The sequence below is a fragment of the Prionailurus viverrinus genome, chromosome D4 (genome assembly GCF_022837055.1).
Source record: "Prionailurus viverrinus isolate Anna chromosome D4, UM_Priviv_1.0, whole genome shotgun sequence".
NCBI classification, from domain to species: Eukaryota; Metazoa; Chordata; class Mammalia; order Carnivora; family Felidae; genus Prionailurus; species Prionailurus viverrinus.
In genome coordinates this window covers 4,203,560-4,228,182 of record NC_062573.1, presented here as the reverse complement: position 1 = coordinate 4,228,182, position 24,623 = coordinate 4,203,560, and the positions used below count along the sequence as shown (strand labels likewise).

The 24,623-nt window shown below is 44.7% G+C and overlaps 1 protein-coding gene across 1 annotated transcript in view; it reads right to left on the bottom strand.

The window, feature by feature from the left end:
- Positions 1-9,886, bottom strand: part of PSMB7 (proteasome 20S subunit beta 7) — a 59,193-nt gene extending 49,307 nt beyond the window's left edge. Inside the window, exons 1-5 of the mRNA XM_047830986.1 lie at positions 9,741-9,886; positions 9,206-9,299; positions 8,382-8,479; positions 6,820-6,960; positions 559-674 (exon numbers count right to left, since the gene is read on the bottom strand). Coding sequence (XP_047686942.1) covers positions 559-674; positions 6,820-6,960; positions 8,382-8,479; positions 9,206-9,299; positions 9,741-9,802 — 511 coding nt within the window. The 5' untranslated portion in view covers positions 9,803-9,886. The remainder of the gene's footprint in view (positions 1-558; positions 675-6,819; positions 6,961-8,381; positions 8,480-9,205; positions 9,300-9,740) is intronic.
- Between the last annotated feature and the right edge of the window lie 14,737 nt (positions 9,887-24,623).

Genomic DNA, 24,623 nt, shown 5'->3' with positions numbered 1-24,623 from the left:
ACTTTTTCTCCTAGTATTTATCACTTTCTAAAATATTAATATATTCATAACAGTTGTTGTTACTGTCTGTCTACCCCCACTAAAATACAAACTCCTGGGGCGCCTGGGTGGCGCAGTCGGTTAAGCGTCCGACTTCAGCCAGGTCACGATCTCGCGGTCCGGGAGTTCGAGCCCCGCGTCAGGCTCTGGGCTGATGGCTCAGAGCCTGGAGCCTGTTTCCGATTCTGTGTCTCCCTCTCTCTCTGCCCCTCCCCCGTTCGTGCTCTGTCTCTCTCTGTCCCAAAAATAAATAAACGTTAAAAAAAAAATTTAAAAAAAAAAAAATTAAAAAAATAAAATACAAACTCCTTGCAAGCAAGAATCTTTAACTTGTGTTCACTGCTATATCCCAAGCACCTAGAACAGGGCCTAACCCATAGGAGGAACTCAATAAATGTTGCAGAATGAATCAAAGCACTATATTGCCCTGGCTCCTCTAATGGGAAATAGCCCAGCTCTTTAAGAGACCACCTTGGCAAATAAGAGGATTCTGAAACATCAGGGAAATGTTACACTCACCCATCGTGACATAAGGCAACTTATCAGTTGATCCATGAGGATAGATGCTGTAGAGGTGAGGTCCAGTAACATCTACTCCCCCCAAAACTAGGGCTGCACCAATGTAACCTTGATACCTGGTGATCAGAGTATGTATAAGAAAAAAAAAAAAAATGAGTCTACAATGCATCACTGTAACTTACCCAAAAGCTGTATGAGAAGTCAGACAACAAAAGGCTTTCTTACACTGCTACTGTTTCATTAGTGGTTACTGTTTGATGGGAACAAAATGTGGACTGAAGGAACATGAGTTGGAACACCACTATCAGCCCATACAGACTCAATTGTGTGAGGCCCTCCAACGTGCCTATTTCCTTAGTCACAGAACTCCCTTTCAAAGAGGATCATTCTCACTTTAGAGAAGAGAAAACGAACCCAAAGACCTTAAGTGCCAGCCCAATCTCTCAGAGCCAAGCTTGGCTTACTCCAAAATTTATCGGCACCCTTCCCATCACACCTCTCAGTGATTAGCAGATAAGCTACTTTCAAAGTGAACTCTGAGGAGCGGCTAAACTCAAGCTGTTCAAATTCTCAACCTCACCTCACCGCAGCCTCACAGGAAGATGGCTCATGTCAATAACACCTTCTCTTTTGAATAAACCCACAAAATTATCATCATAGATATAAGCTCATATTGGGTAAGAGAAAAATATTTCATCATACGTGGAAGTGAACGGCGGAATAACTCCACAATACCCTATAAAACCCACTGCTGCTGCCCACGGGACAAAGCTACGCCTCTTCAGGAACATGGCGGGGGATACCTTTCCCACCCCACCCTACCTCCGTGTAATTGTGCACTTATCTCCTCCTCTGTGTCCTTTATCTGGTTGGTTTTCTACCTCTACAGATTGCTTTCCCTGTATTTGTTCCATTTTTTACCATTAGAATTGCTATGCTAGACAAATGTGCTAGATTTAAAGCCCTCCACTATGTGCCTTTAGCTCTTTGGGAAGAAAAACGAAATGAGCACATGCTGAATTTGCCTAATGATATAATTGTTAAAACTGATACAAATAAACACAAGAACCAATCAAAGCCCTAACTATAGACGGTCTGAGACATAACTACTCATCACGAAGTGCTCTAGGTAACCAGAATAGTCAAGTCCAATATTTCCCCCATGCCTGACTACCAAACTGTTCTTTCAGAAAGAATCTTCCAGGAGCGCCTGGTACAGCGTGTGACTCCTGATCTTGATCTTGATCACTAGGTATAGAAATTAAAGAAATAAAATCTTAAAAAAAAAAAAAAAAGAATCTTCCAGTTAGAAGTGAAAAATCAAAGAGCAGGAAAGGATTTTAAAACAGTCTTAAAACAGAGGCCCAGGCAGAGGAAAAGAAACAAGTCCTAAGCCACATGAGGTAATAGCAGGGTCAAGACTAGCTCTCTGGGCTCTGGGATAAGGAGGGGGAATTACCAGACCCACCACCCCCAGCAAGGTCCAGTGCCTGACCCACTACCCCAACTGCCTACCAGACACAGTGTTTACATAAAGTCAACAATAATCAGTTAGTTCCCTTCCAAGCTAAATATAACCTCTGTCTGATGTCTTTAAAAGAATCTAAAATACTTTGGCAAGTTATTGTAATCCTCAAAAACTGACCCAGAAACGCTACTTCCAGGAATCAAATTCTAAGGATATACTAAGACAGATACACAGAAATAAATGCACAAGGATGTTTACTGCAACAGTTTATGATGCCAAAAAAGCGGAAACAGAACTAGCTAAACAAACTGATATATATAGCTATGCAATAGAACACTACACGATCCAGATCTGTGTGACGTTTTCTCATACACTATTTTTGTTAATTTCAAGTTTTTATTTAAATTCTAGTTAACATATACAGTAAAACTGGTTTCAGGGTGTGCAATTTAGTGATTCATTGCTTACATATAACACCGAGCGCCCATCACAAGTTTCCTCCTTAATACCCATCACCCATCTAGCCCATCCCCCACCTATCTCCTTTCACCAACCTTCAGTTTGTTCTCTATAGTTAAAAGTCTCTTGGGGCGCCTGGGTGGCTCAGTTGGTTAAGCGACTGACTTCGGCTCAGTTTATGATCTCGTAGTCTATGAGTTCGAGCCCCGCATCGGGCTCTGTGCTGACAGATCAGAGCCTGGAACCTGATGTGGATTCTGTGTCTCCATCTCTCTGTCCCTCCCCACTCCCCAAAACAAACAAACATTAAAAAAAAAAAAAAAAAAAGTCTCCTAAGGTTTGCTTCCAACTCTCTTCTTTTATCTCCCTTCCCTTATGTTCACCTGTTTTGTTTCTTAAATTCCACGAGTGAAATTATATGGTATCCGCCTTTCTCTAACCGACTTATTTCACTTAGCATAATACATTCTAGCTCCATCCACGTGGTTGCAAGATTTCAATGGCAAGGTTTCATTCTTTTTGATGGCTGAGTAATATTCCATTGAACATATATACCACATCTTCTTTATCCATTCATCAGTCAATGGACATTTGGGCTCTTTCCATAGTTTGGCTATTTCTCCTACACTACTGATGGTAGTGCAACTTAGTACAACCTTTCCAAAGGGTGGTTTTGGCAGTATGTATCAAAATGTTCAACATGCATACCTTTGACTCAATAATCCACTTCTAGGAATTTACTTTAGAATACAGCCTGAGAAATCAATCACACAAGTAAGTACCTAAAGGTTCTATGTTTCAAAGGTTCATGGACTACCTTAAAACGAGCAATATTGTTAAAATTCAAAAACTGGTTAAATTATGGCACATCTAGAGAATGGAATACTGCGATACCACCAAAAGTTAATACTGATGGGTCATAGACCCCTTTGAAAAACGGATTCATACTGTGGAACCCTGACCCCATAACAATGTACACACAGGTTCTACTGTTTTGGGAGGGTTACAGGTCTCCAGAACACCTCTGTGGGCTCAAGGTAAAAACCCTTCTCTACTGGGAACAGCAATCACGATATACTATTATGAGAACAGGTCAGTTACAAAACCACACACAGGATTCCATTTTGGTAATAAATGAGCACATAAGCAACAGTATAAAACATCTGGAAGAAATAGTTCTCAAAGGTTTACAATATCTGTGTCTAGGTAACGAAACATCGCATGACATTTACTTCCTTCTTTTCACATTTCCACTGTAGGAATTTTTTATAATCGTCGCATGTTACTTTTACAAAAATTGTTTCAAAGGTGATACTCATTTTGAAATGCTCCAAATGGAAACTATGCAACATGAACTGGCAGATGGGAAGATTAGGTTGTATTCTAGGATAGAATACACAACTATGATCCCATTTTTATGGAACAAAATATGTATTAGTAAATGGAAAAAAAGCTTGAAAGGCATACAGTAACCTGCTAGCACCAACTGCTTATGGGTAGTAGGAACTCAGATAATTTTTGTATTTTTAGTTTATCTCTTATCTTCTGTCTTAAGTTTTACTGTGAACACACGCTAGTAATAAGGAAGGAAGCAAAGAAGGAACAAATGAATGGGTGAACAAACAACTTAAAAGAGTGGGAGTACACACACCCAACCAAAACATGATTCTCCCTGAATTGTAAAATCTTTATTTTTTCCTTTGGGCTTTTCAGTATTTTCCAACCTTTTTACAATGTATATTTATTCTTTCCTATGAAAAAAAGCACCACTAATATAATAAATAAAAGAGTCTCTATATATTCAAAGAGTTTCTAGAATACAGAACCACAAAGACTTCTATTAGATTCAACTAGGAGGCTCATGCTCAGAAGGAACAGTAATACATCCAGCCATCATACAAGTAAAATAAAAAAACTGCTTAAATGAGGAAAAAGATGTCCACTTCTATTTATCAAACCCCCTTTCTTCACCAACTCACCTACACAGAAATGGGTCATTCTGGGAAAAATAGAACAGTAATAGCACCTTGACTACATCTTGTTCTCTTTCTCAGCCTCTGAATTTTATGGGGATCTAACTGTGCATCAGGCCCTGTACTAGGCATTATTGTAAGCCTTGCTTCTTTATTCATTTCCTCCTCCAGTCAGAGTCAGAAACTATTATCCTCGTTTTACTGAGGAAGAAAATGAGGTTAAGAAAGGTCAGATGAACAGCCCAAGGTCACACAACTCTAAGTGCTTTAGATGAGACCTGAACCAAAACCTCTAAAGTCAAACCCCCTTATACCACTTAATTTTTTGTAACTCATTTTATGTAACTCAACAAAAATGTAAGAAGATATAATGAACCGCAAGCATCCCGGTTAAATGTTTAAATGTTCCTCTCAAAACTTTGGTAAAATTTAATTTGTGCAAAGTAACTAAAATTTTGCAAATTTTGCAAAGTAAGTAAAAACATTAAAACATTGAAAAAAGTGAATTTAGAATTCCTAAAACACTCTAAAGAGATTAACAGAAACATCTGCTAGGTTTAGCGAGATGACTGGAAAGCATCTTGAACATTTGCTATTAACTGCAATTTTACAAGTTTAAAAATTGTTTTAAATGTAATGCACCACACAAACCACCAGAGGGAGCTTTAAATTTAAAATCAAAATCACAAAGGTCTTCAGACCTCTTGATAACAGATGTGCTTTAACAAGTTCTCACCACTGTACTGGGAAAATTTATTTGATAAGCGATAATTCTCCAGGATTACAACGATGACCATGGACATAAACAAAAGGAAATCACTGACATAAGGGCTCAGTACAGCCAGAGCACAGATTAGGTAGATACGACTAGACTTCCTACCCATAAACTTCTAAGTCCTGGTCTTCCCACCTGTAAAATGGGAACTATGCCACAGCCCTTGCTACACAGCTACGCTGTGCCTCACAGCCACGTGCTGAGAGCCCAGGGCCATGCTAGACTCACAGACAAAGACCCACAAGTTCACAGGAAGGCAAGGGCCAGGCAAGCAGGAAGTGAAACCAGGCAAGGACCGACAGACCACAGCACTTCTCCCACTTCTAAAGGCAACATCTGCCACTCAGTTCCAGAAGATTACTGCCACCTATCATCCCACCCTCTTTCTGAATTTTTTCAAAAGAAGCCAGAAAAAATAAAATTTTTTTTAAAAAGCCAGAAATCCAGATTTTTAATTCCAATCTCCCCAATTTAGATTTATTGACCACTATAATTTTAAAGACACTGTGACCCAAATATAATTTCTCTACAAGCAGAACATGGCCTGTGTGCTGGCAGCTTACAATCTTTGCTTTCTATTCCTGCTTCCCTTTAATCTTGCAGGCCTCGATACAGCTGCTGCCGCTTGGAGCAGAGATGAAGAAAATGTTTTTTGTAAGCTGCTTAATGAATGAGGAGGACCAGAATAATAAAGGCCTCTGGTCAACTTCAAAAAGAAAAAAAAGAGAGAGAGAGAGAAAAAGAAAGAGAGAATCTATTAAAGGTAATGCAGGTCTCCAAAAGAGAAGCTAGTATTCTAACCCATGACTAAATGCTCAGGCTGTTTCCAAGCTCTGCTCTAATACACGGTCTCTCTTCTCTTTACAAGGAGCAAATGAGAAGCAAATGAGAAAAGAGACTTAGGATTTGAAAACCAGGAGACCTACACAAACGTAAAGTGATGATGTGATTAAGGAAAAAAAGGAGACAAAACTGAGAGGAGCTGTGGGTGGGAGTCAGCATGGCATGAAGGTCAGATCAGGCAAGTGACTATACTTCTGTAAGCCTCAGTTTCACTTAAATATTGATGTTAACAGTCCCCATCTCAGAGTTCCAAGGATAAAAGGAGATCGTGCATAAACCACGAAGCACAGGACCCAGCACAAAGAGACAGGTAAATGTGGGTTAATATTAATGTTATTATACCCACTCACAGCCAACTACAAATACAATTTTTTATTTCACTGCTACTTTGTCCCTACAAGAGAGAGAAAAAAACCAAGTGTCTGTGTCTGTGTTCACAAGATGAACTCAAAGGTAACTTTCTTTCTATAAACAAAAGAGGACTGTTTGTAATCCAGTAATACCCTATGCCTCAGGAAATGACTTGGTTGGTCACATGTGTTACCTTCATGGGGGAAAAAAACAGACCCCATAAATTCAAATACATAATCAAAAGCCTTCTGAAATTAAAATGGTTAACACCTGATTTCTAGAATAAAATGTGTATACCTGAATGCTTTTTCTGTAGTTTCTAGGTTCCCAGATGCCAAAAACCTAAGACATAAGAAAAAGATGCTATAGAAACCCCTATCCTGGAATCTTACCTGAAAAGCATCTGCTTCAGCATCCGATTGGCCGTCACAACCCTGGGAAGGCGGCCAGTGGAGAGAGAGTGGAGCTCCAAATTGGAAGAAATGAGCTGGGTTGTCATGTCTGTGTCTGCAGCTGTCCCAGCACCACAACAACTAAAAAATACAATTAGAAACTTAGATGAAATTCAATTACCAAAGGGCTCAATTAGAAGTGGAGCTTCTTGGATAACTTCCATCAAGTTTAGGTACACAGAGAGATGTTTTTGCGCATATTCTGCACTGTTAACTAATCTTACATAAACGTGAAACTGAGAACACTCATCTTGTTATATGCAAATATATTTTCTGCGCCTCAACAGAACATTGCAAATCATTAGCTTCTGTGCTGTTACCAGACTGAGCATTTTATTACTCCTAAAAACATATCTGAGTTGTACCAAAGAGCAAGACATATTAAAAACCTTAAAATTTAACATTCACCAAGCATTTACCACCAGGTACCAGCCATTCCAAAGTGCTGAGAATAAAGAAAATATGAAACAGTCCTAGTATTTGATTGCAAAGTTGAGTGCAGGAAACAAAAGTAGGCAAAATTTATAATACCTTATATAATACGATATAGTAGCATTAGCACAAAATGCTATGGGAAACTGGAGAGAGCGATTAATTCTGATTTTTGAGAAGAGGTTTCATATGAGCTGGATTTGAAAGGATCAAATAAGAAACACTGCAAAAACAAGAAGAAAGGGCAATTCTAAGCAGAGGGACTGGCAAAAGCAAAGGTGAAAGAGCTTAGAGATGAAGCGAACAGATAGAGTCTGGCTGTAACTGGAACACAAGACGATGGCAGCGAAATACGCTGAAAAGGTAAATTTTTGTGACATTGTGCAAGATCTTAAATATCATGCTACAGAGTTTCAATTTTATTCTGAAAGCAGTGTGGAAATGTGAAAAGTCTCTTGAAATGTTTTTAAAGAAGAAAAGGACATAATCAGATCTGTGTTTTACAAACTTCAATATGGCAAAAGAACAGATAATAAAGAGACCAAAGGCAAAGAGGCCATTTAAATGACAAATGCAGGGGCACCCGGGTGGCTCAGCCAGCTAAGCAGGTGACTTCGGCTCAGGTCATGATCTCACGGTTTATGAGTTCAAGTCCTACAACAAGCTCTGCACTGACCCTGCACAGCCTGCTTGGGATTCTCTCTCTCTGCCCCTCCCCTGAGCTCTCTCTCAAGGTAAAAAACGATTTGGGGGTTTTAATCTGCTATAAACAAACAAACAAACAGATAAATGACAAATGCAATAGTCCAGCTGAGAAACAAGCATATGAACTAAGGCTTTAGCAGACGGAACAGCTGAAACAGAACTGGGACCAAGCGAATTAAAGACTAAAGCAAAGAGAGAACGTGAGGATAACCAGCTCAGGTGACAGGCAGATGAAAATACCATTTAAGGGAGATAAAAAGAAAATACAAGTTAAACAACAGGTTTTAGTAAGGAACACAGTAAATTCCATGTTGGCTCTGGCAAGTTTGAAAATATAAGAGCTATTCAAACCAACTGATACTTACTAAATGTTAGGAGATATGAAGTGTATTTTTGAACAGTTCTTGTCAGCAACAACCATCCCTTCAGTTGCCCTTGTATCTGCTCCAAGAACTATGCCATCCTATTTTTAAAAACATATATTTTAAAACAAGTTCACATATACAAACCCACACCTCTCTACTCTAGGGAAAACAATGTTAGCCGTCCCGTGCTTCCCCCAAACCCTTGAGGGGTTGGTGAGATGGAGCCCCAAGTCCGGCTCTGCGCTGACAGCATGGAGCCTCTTGGGATTCTCTCCTTCTCTCTCTGCCCCTCCCTTGCTCACGCATGTGTGCAAGCTCGGTCTCTCTCAAAATAAATAAAGTTCAAAAAATAAAATAAAATAAAATAAAATATGCCACCCTTTATCTTTAACCACGATAACCATTCTCTCTTTCGACCTTTCAACAATTTAAGGCAGGAGTTACTCTGTTCATTTGATGGGCAGGAAAGCGTGGCTGTGAGAAGTGACTTGCCCAAAGTTGGAAGCAGCATAAAAGTTAAATGGCTACATACACCTGTCTGACCAGAAATCTTGTATTCTCCCATTATATCACCCCGCTTCCCAAAGCAGTACGTTAAGACAGAAAAGTACTGGTCTCCCGTCAAAAATTCTGCAAAGTGAGAAAAGAATATAAACTGTTGATAAACGCACAAAACCTCCCGACAAATCCCAAAGGCCCTTTTCCTGACGTTCTCTGAAATATGCACCCTTCTTGACAGAGCCCAGAGAAGCGAAAGGAGGCCAAGTGGCCTGCATCCTGTAATCAGCTGTCACTGCTGCTGCTGCCGGCCTATCCCTGCTCACCTTATAGACCACCCCCGCGATGGTCGTGCCAGTCTTCCGGGCCGTTGGAAGCTTGTACCCTTTCTTCGCAAAATCAGCTTCCAAGACGGCATTTCTGAAAGCAAAGCAGAGAATAAAGCGTCGAAGGGCAGGACCACCTTGCGCCGCACTGGCACGAAGAATGTCTAATAGGGAACTCAGGAAGAGAAAAGCTACTATTCGCTTTCCATCCCTCTGTTCACCGAATCCCCTCAAGATCAGGACTAGTGTCGCGTTATTCGGCATGCAAAGCGTCAGAGAGGGGTCGCATCTCGCCCAAGGAGGCAGAGATGGGGACTGGCCGGGTGCGCTGGGCAAGCGGAAAGGCAGACTCGGCTTTGAGAGAAACCCACTCTCAGGCCCTCATTCCCCTGAGTCACACGGGCCGCGGGGCGCAGGCCGCAGGCCCCGCCGTTCACCCTTCATTTGGACTTCCCAGATCAGACCGCGGCCCAGCTCCGACCCCGGCACCGCACTCCCACTCCCGCCCTGAACCTGGCCCCGGGCATGGCCACACCTGCGACAGTTATCAAAAGAGAAACCTCCGACCGGGGACTCATAGACCGACACAGCCGCCATCTTCCCGAGAAAGTATTTCCGGAACACGGGCGGGAACTAGTAAAAAAAGAGCAGGGCACTTCCGGCGCCTGCGGCGACCTGGCCTGAAGGGGCGGGGCAAACTCCGCGCCTGGGCGATTGATCTTAGAGTTCTGGACTCCTAGAGAACCCCGGACGTGTTTGGAGTATTTCGCCCCAAGTGGCGCGGAGGAGTAACTAACGCTGGGGGCCGGGAAAGGACTTGTCCCAGTTGGTGGCACGGGAGACCAGACTCCTGCTGACCACACAAGAGCTGTGTCTACTGTTGATCAGACTCCATGGGGGCTTAGGACACAGACACACGCGAGTTCCAGGCACAGTGCCACGTCCTCCTTACACTGAGCGAGTCCTCTCAGTTCTGAATCTCTTTCCTCTGCTGCCAAATGGAAATAACAGCTATCTCAAGAGACTGCTGTGAAAATGAACAAGAAGCACATGAGAAGATGTTCAACATCATCAGTCATTAGGGAAATGCAAGCCAAAACCACAATGGACACCCGCTAGGATGGCTATAATTAAAAAGACAGAAAATAACAAAAGTTGGTGAGGATTATGGGGAACCCCGAACCCTCATACACGCCTGGTGGGAAGCGGTTCAGCGGTTGCCCAAAATGTTAAACATAGACTGAGCAATTTGTCTCTGAAGTATATACCCAAGAGAATCAAAAGCATATGTTCACAAAAACGTGTACACATTCATAGCAGCATTATTCATAATAGCCAAATAATAGAAACCACCCAAATGTCCATCATTTGGAAACAAAATGTGGTACATCCATACAACAGAATATTGCTCGGCCATAAAAAGGAATGAAGCATTGATAAATACTACAACAGGAATGAACTTTGAAAATACTACACACTAAGTGAAAGAAGCTCAGCACAAAAACAAAAACAAAAAAATCACATGTAATATGGTTCCATTTCTGTGAAATCCATACTAGGCAAATCACTAGTTTCCAGTGAGAAACTAGATTAGTGGTTGCTAGAAAATGGGGGGAGGAGAAAATGGGGAGTGACTGTTTGAGAGGCACAAAGTCTCTTTTTGGAGTGATGACAATGTTCTGGAATAGGCTGTGGTAATGATTACATGACATTGTGAATATACTAAAAACCACCGAACTGCACGGTGCATTTTATGTTAGATTAATTTTATTTTGATTTGTAAAAGGCTGCTGTAAGAATTGAAAATTGTACACGGAAAGCTTGTATCCCTGGCATATAGCAGCTTTTCAATAAATAGTACTTAATATTAATACATTCATTTCATAGCAAGTAAGCGACAGCCTCGGTAACTGCGGAATGAAGTGACAGAGTCTGTCACAACTGTGTGTTCAATAAATATTTGTCAAAGATTGAATTCTCTTTCATTACTTTTCTGGGCCTTTTGTGTGGAATTAGGAAAATGAAGCCTCACCTACCTACCTCCACAGGAATCTACTGATGAAAAAGTCTGACTGTATCCTCTGGTGATTGTCAAAAATGAGAAGATCTGAGCTCTGCTCTAGAGAAGTCCATTTCCTGATGACAGAGACTCATCACCATAAGACCAAGACAGGACAGTTTGACATGCCCTGGACGCCGTGGGAGTCAGGAAATAATCCTAGAACGGCCTCTACAATATTCATCAAACTCTCTCACTCCTGCCCTGGGCCCAGCCTCAAGGGAATGAACACAAGATGAACCAGATGTACCTCCTCTCCTCATGTTAGGGGCTGAATTTTGTCACCCCAAGATTATTTTTTATATATATTTTTTATTTTTTTAATTTCTTTATTTTTGAGGGAGAGACAGAGCATCAGCAGGGGCAGAGAGGGAGACACAGAATCCGAAGCAGGTTCCAGGCTCTGAGCTGTCAGCACAGACCCCAATGTGGGGCTCGAACCCACAAACTGTGAGATCATGACCTGAGCCAAAGTCAGACACCCAACTGACTGAGCCACCCAGGCGCCCCTGTCATCCCTAGATTCTTATGTTGAAGTCCCAACCCCCAATACCTCAGAATGTGACCCAATTTGGATGCAGGGCCTTTACAGAGGGAATTAAGTTACAGAGGTCATTAGGGGGGTGCCTGGGTGGCTCAGTCAGTTAAGCATCCAACTTCAGCTCAGGTCATGATCTTATGAACCCCGCATTGGTTTCTTTTCTTTTTTTTTTTTAATTAATTTTTTTAATGTTTATTTATTTTTGAGAGAGAGCCAGATGGAACGTGAGCAGCAGAGGAGCAGAGAGAGAGAGAGAGAGAGAGAGAAGATCCGAAGCCTGGTCTGAGAGAGAGAGAGAGAGAGAGAGAGAGAAGATCCGAAGCCTGGTCTGAGCTGTCAGCACAGAGCCCGGCATGGGGCTCGAACTCACGAACTGTGAGATCATGTCCGAGCCGGAGTTGGACGCTCAACCAAGTGAGCCACCCAGGCCCCCCCCCCACACACACACATTGGGTTTTGAGCCCCACATTGGCTCTCTGCTATCAGCACAGACCCTGCTTCCGAACTTCTGTCTTCCTCTCTCTCTGACCCTCCCCCTCTCGCACTCTCTCTCTGTCTCTCTCTCTCAAAAATAACCATTAAAAAAACAACAAGAAAAAGGGCATTAGGGTAGCTCCTAACCCAGTATGACTGATGTCCTATTAACAAGGGGAAATTTATGGGCGCCTGGGTGGCTTAGTTGGTTAAGTGACGACTCTTGATTTTGACTCAGGTCATGACCTCATGGTTCTTGGGCTCAAGCCCCACATCGGACTCTGTGCTGATGACACAGAGCCTGCTTGGGATTCTCTCTCTCTCTCTCCCTCTCTCTCTCTGCCCCTCCCCCACTTGCATTGTCTCTAAATAAATAAATAAATAAATAAATAGTGGTGGGGCGAGTTTACAGACAGACATTCACACAGGGAGAGCTTTGTGGACTTGAAGGCAGAAGTGTGCGATGCTTCTACACGCCAAGGAACGTCAACGATGGGCAGTCAATCACCAGATACAGTGATGACTCGAATGCGATTGCGGCAAAGGAAGCACAGCAGCCCGCAGCCCCCAGAGGGCGGTGGCAGGGCGCCTGTGTTGCCATAGAGTCTGGGTGAGACCCAGAGGAGCCAGGAGAGGGTATGGAAATGATTTGTGATCTCGGTTTGTCCCGGGGCATTCCTCTTACGTGGATCTCTTAGGTACCTTTATCGCTCTCAGACAGCTGGAGGGGAGGCATTGCCTGTCTTGGGGCCTCTGGAGGTGGCCCAGCAAAGACAGTTGGAGCCAGCAGAGGGCGACAGAGAGCCTCCAGGCAGCCTGGGCCTGGCCTTTGAGAGGCTCAGCCCAAGGCCAGGCAAGCTCCACTCAGCCTGTGACAGGGCCTCGGTCCCTTCAGTGGTTTGAAGGGCAGCTCCCAGTCCCCAGCACTCAGAGACCCCTGCTTCAGCCTCCCTGTCCAACATGACTGCTGTCCCCTGGGACTGCAACCCCATCCAGAATGCCCTCCCCAGGGTGTGGACACAGTCCCACTTAATCCCCAGCAAGGGCCCCAAAACTTGACAGACCAGTAAAGCTCTGGATTTGGCTGTGTGATCTCAGGGGAACCATCAAGCTCTCTGTGCCTCAGTTCCCTAGTAATATAGTTAACAACCCACCTTCCCTGAGAACACCCAATCTGCTGTGTACACAGGATCTCCTGATCATCCCAGGCGCTGAGACTGTGCCAACACTGGAAAAACAGACGATTAGGAGACAGATACTGTCCCCGCCCTCTCGGGGAGCTAGAGGTCCCCAAGGACCGGGCATCACTGCCCCACTTTACAGATGAAACAGCTGAGGCCCAGAGAGGTGAAGCCAATGATTCAAGGCTGCACAGCTGACAACTGGCAGTCAAGATATAAACCACATGCCTCTCAGCCCCAGACCAGACACAGAACCACACCTCCCTTCGATTACGGCTCAGCTGGAACCCAAGTTCCCATGTTCCCTGGGGCTTTGCCCGAGCAAAAGCAAGGTTTCCTCCCCAAGGATTCTCATCCAGCCCAGCTATTTCCCAGCTGTGTGATCTCAGGCTGGTCTCTTCATGTCTCTGAATCTCAGTTTCCCCATGTGTAAAATGAGAGAACATTACAATGTTCCCCTTACCTCATGCGTCCTAAGACCATGCACTTTGAATGAAAGCATTTCATTTATGCGTTCATTCAGTATTTATTAAAGCCCCTCCTTGGTGCCAGGCTCTTGGCCAGATCACAGCCTTAAGGAGTGCTGGTCTGGGAACTACACCTTCAGTTCACTGCACTAAGTGCCCTTTAGGGGCATCAGATCACAGCCAGAAGACGTTCCCAAGAGGGTCTGAGGCAGCAGGGTGGGCACCCACAGGACAGGAGTCAGCACCGAGACCGAGAGACCAGAGCGTGCCTTTCCACAGAGAGTTCAGGTGTGCGTGGCCCCCTGCACCACCCCGGATTTTCCAAGGGCCTGGCAAGCACCCTCCCTGTCTTGGGGCCTCTGGAGGTGGCCTGTAGGCTGCTAGGAATCCAGAGTGGGACAGGTCCTAGAAGGTTCACCCCCATCCTCTGTCAGGATACACACACATCCGGGGGTGCCCCCCACCGGGAGTCTTGGCCAATTTCCCACTGCAGGGAAAGCAGCCCATGATGCTCCTGGTTGCTAAGGCAACTGGGCCCTTGTTTTTCCTTCTTCATAAATAAGCTATAAATAGACAGGGCAAACCTGGGCGCCTTCCTTTGCATGAATTAGAGCAGCTGCTCCAGGCTTCAGGGCGCCTGGCACAGCGCCCAGGTGCCGAACCTCGCTGCCCAGCCACAGACGCCCAGTGGGAAGGCACAGCGGGCCCACGGCCGTGTCCCAGCCATGTGGATTCCCGCCACCCACTCCGGACTCCCCTGGGACACTTAGCGGATTTGGGGTTCCCTGAGGAGACCCACAAAATCCCAATCACTGTAAACAAGGCCTGGGATGGGTGTTTCACTACCTAACCCCAGAGAATGAAATGAGCCCTTGTGGAGTGACCCCCCAGCTGACAGTGAGCAGGAGTGGGCACCACCCCCCCCCCTTTTCCCATCTGGAGCTTGTACAAGTCTCTGGGAAATCAGCGAATACCTCCCGCTACCGTAGCACGTTAGAATTTATTATAAATCCTTTCTCTGCCTGGTTTAATCATCACGGTCAACACCAATTGAGAGCTTTCCAGATGTAGAACAGGTGTTCTGTTAAGCACTTTACATGCCACAACCTCATTAATCCTCCCAGCTACCCAGGTGGTGCTGTTAGATTTCCAGCGCAAGGGTGGGGAACTGCAAGCTGAGAGAGAGGAGGTGCCTGGCCCAAGGTCACGTAGCTGGTTAGCAAAGGAACCAGAATTTGAACCCAGGTCTGTCCCGGCCTCTCCTTTCAACATATCTGATTCTCTTCATAAGCCATGAGGGCAGGAATCACAGGGGGGATGCCCTGAGTGGGAAGGAACAGAAAGAGCAACTGAGACTCAGAGTGACAAGGGACAGGCCCATGGCCTCAGGGAGGGAGAGTCAAGGCTGACATGTGGGTCCCTGGAGTGTGGGCTGCAGAAAGTGGAATTGTTTGCATCACAGAGGAGATTCGGGTAGATGTGAGTACCTGGTCGGTGAGGGCAGGCCTCCTTGGGGAGGTGAAGCTGACACCAGGCCTTTGAGGAAGAGAGTAGAGAGAAGGGAAGAGCTTTCCAAAGAGAAGTACAGCCCATACAAAGGCGTGGGGGGGGGGGGGCAGGTTATAGGGCTTGCCAGGTCTGCAGAAGAGTAGGTAGGTGGGTGTGGCCGCAGGGCAGGGGCGAGGTGGGGAGGTGAGGATAGTAAGCTGGGTGGGCTCCAACTATACGGGACAGGTAGGCTGGCTCTGAAGCCTGGGCGTGTCCCAAGGGCCCTGGGGAGCCATGGAAGGCTAGCAGAGAAGCAGCACGTCCTCTCTTGGGAGAAGGGGCTGCTTACTTGACAAAGAGAGTTTGAGCAGAGCATGTCACCCAAACAAGGCATCCTGGGGCTGCTGGACCACAGCTGACGGATGCTTTCTCCAGCTAAGCCTACCTCTGAATGTGTCTCCGAGGCACATCCTCCTCTGTATCTTCTCTACGGTCCTAGACTTGCCGTGCCTTTCCACAGCGAGGCAAATGCTACCTCATTCATTCATTCATTCATTCATTCAGACATTCCTTGAACAAACTTCACTTCTGTGTCTGGCACTGTGCCGGGCACAGGAACACAAAGACTCTGCCCTCAAGAAAAACGAATACAGAAATGAATAAGAGAGTTAAAAGACCAGAAGTTTCTGATAGGGACTGCACAGGGTACAAAGAAGTACAAAGAAAGAGAGGGCAGCTCCCCCAGGGGAGGAAAGGCGTCAGCGAGTCCTTTAAACAAAACGTGGGAGTGTGAACAGAATTTTGAGGAGGAGCAGGAGCTGGCTAGCTGGGGTGGCAGGAGGAAGAGAATGTGCACTCCCGAAGGAAGGGACAGGCTGAGCAGACCTGTGCAGGCATTAAAGAGCCGGGTATGTGGGGAAGCATTAAATGAGAGGGGTTGGGGGCAGGGGAGTTGGACACTCGGCAGGAAGCAAGGCAGGCGGGACCTGGGAGCCCCTCCTCTGGTATTAATCAGGGGGACGACGCGATCACACAGCGTGTTGTGAAAATCAACCTGGCAACTGGTCAGAAGATGGATGGACAGGGAGAGGCCGGAAGTAGGAGAGCAGGGAGGAGACGAAGGTGGCCTGAACTTGAGTGATGGCAGTGACCTTGGCAAGAAGGGAACAGTTTCAAGACAGAAAGTCTTGATACAGAAAGTCGGATAGACAGGATGTGGTCAGAGGTTGGAGATGGTGACATTCTCCAGGGCTCTGACTTGGGGGGCAGGAATTTCCACGTGGGTTCCCTTAGGACATCTTGCCTTGGAGGGCTGGGCTGGGGAGAGGTACAAGAGTTCTCGAGAAAGTGGTGCAAGTCCCGAGTGTGGATACGATGCCACAGGAGGGTGGGCAGAGGGAGAGAGGGGAACCAAGGACAGAGGCCAGGGACGGTAATTTATCAGGCAAGTAAAGATGAGGCACGGGCGAAGTGGGGAGGGAAGGCACAGGCGGGGAGGCAGGCGGGGACCAGGGGAGAATGACATCACAGCCACCACGACGGGGGAGAAGGCTGGAGATGGAGGGAGGGTCCCGAGGACAGTCAGGCAAGAGAAGGACCAAACTGTGTCCACCGGACCATTCTCACTGACTGTGCTGTTGTCACTATCAAATCTAGCAAAGACATTTTTTCTAATAATAACACTCAGTGTTAGCAATGATGTGCCTAACTTTTGTAGTTTGTTAGTGGGAGTGTAAAATGATCCAAGCTTCCTGAAAAGCCATTTGCCAAATAGTTCAGAATCCTATATGACACAGCGCTTACGATTCACAACACGGTATTGTGCACCTCAAAATTTGTTAAGAGGGTAGCGCTCATGGTGAGTGTCCTTGGGACACACACACACCCCATAAGAAAAAAAGGAAACTATTGGAGGTATATGGATACGTTTATTGCCTTGATTGTGGTAAGGGCATCACAGATGTATGCATACACATGTCCAAACTCATCCAACGGTGTGTGTTAAATCTATACAGTTTTTTTTCTGGTGTATCAATTGTACCTCAGGAAAGCTGGATTTTTTTTAAGTTCAAGATCCTTGAAAAAGTTCAGGGCATTTAACCCCAAAATTCCACTCCTAGGACTCTTATCCTCAAAGATGTTCATTGTGGGGTTATTTAAAATGGATTATATTGAATTTTATAATGTATTATATATTGGGTATATATTAGATAGTGGATTACACATATTAGATATTATACTGGATTCTTTATATTATAATATATAGCAATAATCTAAAGAAAATCTGGAAACCGCTTTAATGTCAAACAACAGGAGAGTAACTGAATATTTTTTGATGGAACATAAGAGGCCATTAAAAAATGTGTTTTCAATGCATGTTTATTTTATTTTATTTTATTTATTTTTAATTTTTTTTCAACGTTTATTTATTTTTGGGACAGAGAGAGACAGAGCATGAACGGGGGAGGGGCAGAGAGAGAGGGAGACACAGAATCGGAAACAGGCTCCAGGCTCTGAGCCGTCAGCCCAGAGCCCGACGCGGGGCTCGAACTCACGGACCGCGAGATCGTGACCTGGCTGAAGTCGGACGCTTAACCGACTGCGCCACCCAGGCGCCCCTCAATGCATGTTTAATGACAGAAGAAAGAGTGAGAAGTGAGCAGAGTATACGTGGTTCCAACTTTATAACGTATATGTACATTATGTATGTAAAAAAAATCATGTTACTAACAGCTGTAATTCCTCACTGGTGGGATATCAGGCTATTCCCATTTTACTCCTTGTGCCTCTCTGCATTTTTTTTTCAAATTCTCTACATAGCCATTATTTTTCCCCAACTTTTTATGTTGGAATTTTTCAAACCTTCAGAAAGTTGCAAGAGTAATGCAATGAACAATCCCCCCTCCCCGTCTCTCCGATGAACCAACTGAAAGTTACACGACTTTACACAACGATCCACCCCTAAAAACTAGAGCATGAATCTCCTAAAAGCAAGGACATACTCCTACCTAACCACAATACCATTGTGTGGATGCAGTATTGCTCTCTATTATTCAATCTACTTTCAAATTTCCCCAGTTATCTCAATAACAACCATTATGCGGGTATCTGGCTGGTTCAGTTAGTAGAGTGTATGACCCTTGATGTTGGGGTCATGAGTCTGAGTCTTACGTTGGGCATAGAGATCACCTAAAATTTTTTTTTAATTAAAAAACCCATCCATTATGATTTTTGTGATCCAGGAGCCAGTCAAATATCACACACTGAATTCAGTTGTCCCCAAAAATACTTCTACAGGGCATTCTCCTGCAAAACCACAATGCCTACAAATACCATAAGATCCAGTAATTCTGCTACTGGGTATTTACCCAGAGAAAACAAAAACACTAATTTGAAAAGATACATGCATCTGTATATTTATTGCAGCATTATTTATAATAGCCAAGATATAGAAGCAACCGAAGTGTCCAGCGATAGATGATGAATGGATAAAGAAGGTGTAGTATATATACTCAATGGAATATCACTCATCCATAAAAAAGAATGAAATCTTGCCATTTATGACAACACGGATGGACCTAAAGGACATTATGCGAGGTGAGACAAGTCAGAGGGAGAAAGACAAATACCCTATGATTTCACTTATATGTGGAATCTAAAAAACAAAACAAACACAAACAAACAAAAACCAAACAGACTCTTAAATACAGAGAATAAACTGATGGTTCCCAGAGGGGAGGGGGGTGGAGGGTAGGTTAAATAGGTGATGGGGATAAAGAGGCACAAACCTACAGTTATAAAATAAATAAGTCACAGAGATGAAAAGTCTAGCATAGAGCATAAAGCCAATAATACTGTAATAATATCATACGGGGAAACCTTGGTGAGCATTGAGTAATGTATAGAATTGTCAGATCACTAGGTTGTACACCTGAAAGTAATATTTGGAGCGAATGACATTGTATGTCAATGATGCATCAAAAAAAAAAAAAACGATAAATGAGTTCTGGGTAGCAGTATTGTATTCTATTTTTGAAAGCTACTTAGTAAATCTTAAAAGTTCCCATCACAAGATAAAAAAGATTTGTCACTACATAAGGTGACGGGTGTTAACTAGTTGTGGGAATCATTTCTCAATATATGTATATCTCAAATCACTATTTGGATACCTTAAACTTGTACAATATTACGTGTCAATTATATCTCAATAAAACTGGAAGGGAAAAAATGCATCCTTGTAAATATTAGATGTGTTGTCATACACTCAAGTTAGCTTTTAATTTTATATGAAAATATATATATAATAAATAAATAAATAAATAAAATATATATACAAATATAAATACATACTTTATATATATATATATTTATTTTCCCAAGTGGAAATCATGTTGTAGATAAAGAAACAAGAAATTAAGAAGTTTGGATGGGGCACCTGGCTGGCTCAGTCGATGGAGCATGTGACACTTGATCTCGGGGTTGTGAGTTCAAGCCCCACATTTGGTGTAGAGATTACTTACACACACACACACACACACACACACACACACACACACACACACACCTTTAAAAAAAAGGAAGAAGAAGAAGTTTAGAGACCAGTGGATTAGTCTCAACCCCCGCTAACAGAGCAGATAGCTTTGGATCGCTGGGGACCCTAATCTCATCTGGGACCAGGGGTTGGCTTGGAGCCTGGGAATCTAGCTGTGGTCTCCCAGTGAGGTTGGGGGTCCCTGAGGGCTGAGAGCAGATAATCTCTTTTTGTTTCTATTTCGGCACCCAGCACAGCACTGGGCACACTGTCAATGGGTAGTAAACATTGATGAATTGAAAGCTAAGTATTGTAATTATTCCTTGGGGAAGGATACATATGTAGACATTTTTTGCATACTTAAAAGTTGCCGAGAGGAAATGGTAAGCACTCTGACCCCGCCCTCCCCCCCCCCCCCACATACACATAAGTTAACTATGGGAGATGATGGATGTGTTTAATTTCCTTGATACTGGTAATCATTTTGTCATATGTAATGAAATCATCATGCTGTACACTCTAGATATACACAATTATGTTTGTCACTTATTCCCTAATAAGATTTGAGGAGAAAAAAAAAAAGACCGAAAACCCCCATATTACCATTGTCACATTCAGGCAATTTAATAAGGTTTCAATATAATTATCTAATATTTAGTCTGCATATTCTCCAGTGTCACCTTTATGACTTTTGTGATCTGGATGCAATCAGAGATCCCCATTGAATTGGTCATTGTGACCCTTTAGCCTCCTTCAATCTGGAACAGTCTCCAGGCTTTTTGTTCTTCTCTCTTGAAGAGGCCAGGTCAGTGGTTCTGAAGGATGGTCCTCAGCATAGACTTGTCTGACGATTTTGGCAGGTAAGCATTTTTTGGAAGGAGTTCTTCGTAAGTGATGTGTCCTTTCTCGGTGCAGAAGATATTGGCTTATCCCAGTATTGGTGGGTTTTTTTAATGCTTATTTATTTATTTATTTATTTATTTATTTATTTATTTATTTTGAGGGGGGTGGGGAGGAGCAGCAGGAGAGGAGAGAGACAGAATCCGAGCAGGCTCCACACTCAGCATGGAGCCCAATGGGAAGCTTGATCCCACGAACCATGAAATCACGACCTGAGCCAAAATCAAGGGCTGGATGCTTAACCAACTGAGCCACCCAGGTGTCCCCCAAAATTAGTGGTCTGAGGTTTAACCATTTGGGTGAGGTGGTATCTGTCAGATTTCTCTTTTTGTAAAACGATTTTCTTCTCTACATAATTAGAATGCCAATTTGTGGGTTAATTCTTTGAAAACTGCGTGCGTACCCTATTCCCAGTAGTCTTTCACCCACTGGTGGTAACACCCACTGATGATTTCTGCCCAGATTTTGTTCACTATAAGATGCCATTTTCTGTTTCCATCGCTCCTTAGTTGACCCTCTTTTGTAAGGAATCCCTTGGGGTTTTTTTAATTCTTTTTTTTTTTTTCAAATCCAAGGATTTCTTTTTTATTCTATGTCATAACCCATTCACGTTCTTCATCATTTTGATCTTCCATTGCCCCAAATTTGGCCATTGGAGCCCTTTCAAAATGGCTCCCCACAAGTTTTAGTCCCCGTCTGCTCTCTGGCACAATGAGATGTTTCAACGGAGCACATGCTAGGTCCATCCAGCCTCATGGGCACAGAAACAGCCATTCACCTCTGGACCCATGGGAGCCCTGAAGGAACATGGCAGACAGTGAGTGAAGCATCGGGGGCTGGTGGGCACCCCAAGTTCTCTCTCCAAAGTGTCAACAGCCGGGGCTTTAGTTAATGGCCCCACCCCACGGGGATAGGGCCAGTTGCCTTGAGGTGGCTGCTTAGGGACAAGCACCAGCCCACATATATCACTTCACATCCATCTATTTACTGCTTGTGCATGGAAGGATGTGAAGTAGAGTACGAAGATGGATATGAACACTTCCACTCCCCGCCCAGAAAGTTCCCTCCTGCTACCTCCAGTCGGTCCCTCAAAGAGACCATCACTTTCTAATACCCAAACATTCTAGAACTTCACATAAACAGAGTCGTGCAGTGAGCGCACCTCCTTCCTTTCAGCTGCCAAATAAGATGGTGTTGGAGAGCCTGGCAGTGCCACCATTGCACCCCAGATCTTTCTGGAGCTTTCCTGGGGAGAGAGGAAGAAGCAGGACGCTGCTGTCCGTCTGCAAGTTCTTTCTCCAAATCCCTGCTCCCAGGCTGGTGGCTGGGAAGGGGTCCCAGACCAGGCTCATTTCCCGACCCAGAAAAAAATTCATCTTCGGTGGCCCAGAAACTATGGCCTAGAAATCCCCCTGGACGTGGCAGGAGCCTGTCTACCCAGCAGTGAGGCTCAGACGCTCTGACGGCCCCCGAGCCCCTGACCGGGGGACCCCCAGGGGACTGTGGTCTTGTCCATCTGCCAGCAGAAGCAGTGAGCAGCACCAGTGGCCGGCCGGCCGCCCGCATTTCTGCTGTCAATCTGCCCGCTGCCCTGGGTTGTTTACTGGAAGCTGGCCTCCCTGCGAGGGTTCAAAGCCCTGGCCCTGGGCACGTCTGCGGCAGGAAGCAGGCCGGGCAGTAATTGGCGGCACAGCTGTGCTAAGCGGCCAGCACTGACCCACTATCTTCCTCCAGCGGTTGCCTTTGAGTGGCTCCATGCTGACCTTCCAGGCCTGCAGGGACTTCCTGCCGAATGCCAAGCCGGCACCAGCAACAAATTACTCATTCCCTGAGAAATCTATTAAAAGGTGACAGTAGTTTGGGGCCGGGTGGCAGGGGGCCCCCAGCACAGGAAACCTAATGTCTTCTGTTCCCAAGAGCCCCCAGCCGACTCCTGCGGAACTCAGAGGGAACTGAGCTAGAACTCTAAAATTGGGGGCCCTGGAAAAATGACTCGGAGATGAGGAGAGGCTGACGTCCTTGAGGCCCGTCTATGGGCCTGAGTCCCCTGGACCTCATTTCCAACCTGCTACTTCTGCTCTGTGTGACCTTGGGCAAGCCGCTTGGCTTCTCTGAGTCTTCCATGCCCACAAAGGAGATGAGAAGCCTGCCCCTCTGATTGGCAAAAGCAAATGAAGTGCCAGGCATACAACAGATGCTCTGTGAGTGTTGCTGGATCAGAGGCAGACTTGTTCATTTCGGTCTCCAGCCGAGAGAGGCTGAGCCCAGTGACCTGCCCTCGTGAGCCCGCATCCAGAGTAGGGCAGTGGCCAAGCCTCGAGGTCAAGTGGAAAAGAGCTGCAGCCGGAGTGTAGTCATAGGGTCCTTATGAGAGGGGGGCAGGAGGCTTGGAGTTGAGGCCTGAAGGGTGAGTATCTACAGCAGCCCTCGCGAGCCCCAGGCCCGGGCCTCAGAGTCACAGAGCTCTGTCCTCTGAACCTGGTTGAACCCAAACACTAATGTACAATTTTCATATATGATGAGGTGGTGCCACTGCACCCACCGGACCTAAGACTTTGAGGACCCGAAATGCCAGCTCGTGATGCATAGCTCAATCCCGTAGTCACCAGATGTCCCATCTACTGGAGCAGCAGGATGCCAGGAGCTAATTCTCTGGCTACAGGGGTCATGGACGTGCTTCTAAGCCCTAGTGAAAAGAAATAATTTTTGTTTAACAGATACATTCAATTCATTTGGCCAATTGCCTGTTTCTTTAGAGATGTAATCATTCGTTAATTGATTGGCGGTGAACTGGCTTGGGAGAATCGGTTTTCAGCAACACTGATCAGTGCCGACTTCAGAGATGGCTGGATTCAGCACACAAATAATAGCCTCAAGAACTTCTTCCTGTTCTTGGTTTTGCTCTCTTCTTGCTTGGCTTTGCGTTCACTTGACTTTTCCCTAAAGCATGGCAGAGATGAGCACCATTCTCCCAGTCTGGCTGCCCCAGTTGCAATGACTCCTTCGGCAATTCTCGTAGGAGACCCAGGGAGCTACCTGGGTCATGTGTCCATCCTACAACCCATCTCCTGGGCCGGGGACATAGAATCATACCCTGACTGGATAAACCTGGGTTATATGCCCCCCTGTGGGAGGCAGAATTCTAAAGATGCCCTCCCCAGCCTGATTTCCATCATTGGCTATTCAACTAAGCACTAACCTAGGTACTGCTCTATGATGGGTTAATTTTATGTGTCAAGTTTTACCCAGATGTTGGGCAAAACATTATTCAGGATGTTTTTGTAAAGGTGTTTTTGGATGAGATTCACATGTAAAGCAGTGGCGCCTGAAAAAAAGAAGATTCTCCTCTGTAGTGTGGGTGGGCCTCATCCAATCAGTTGAAGGCCTTAATAGAACTAAAGACCGACCTCCTCAGAGCAAGAAGGAATTCTGCCAGCCAACTACATTTGAATTTGAACTACGACTCTTTCCTGGGTCTCCAGCCCACCAGCCTGCCCTGTAGATTTTGGATTGACCAAGCCTCAATAATCCTCTACAAGCCAATTCCTTAAAGTAAATCTGTCCTTCTGTCTCTGTCTCCCTCTCCATATTCTATATGTTTTATATATATATATTTTTCTATATATTTACATATATATTTTTATATACATATATGTGTGTGTGTATATATATATATATATACATATATATATATATATATATATATATATATATATATATACACATACATATACATACACACACACACACACACACACAACAACAACACACGATTCT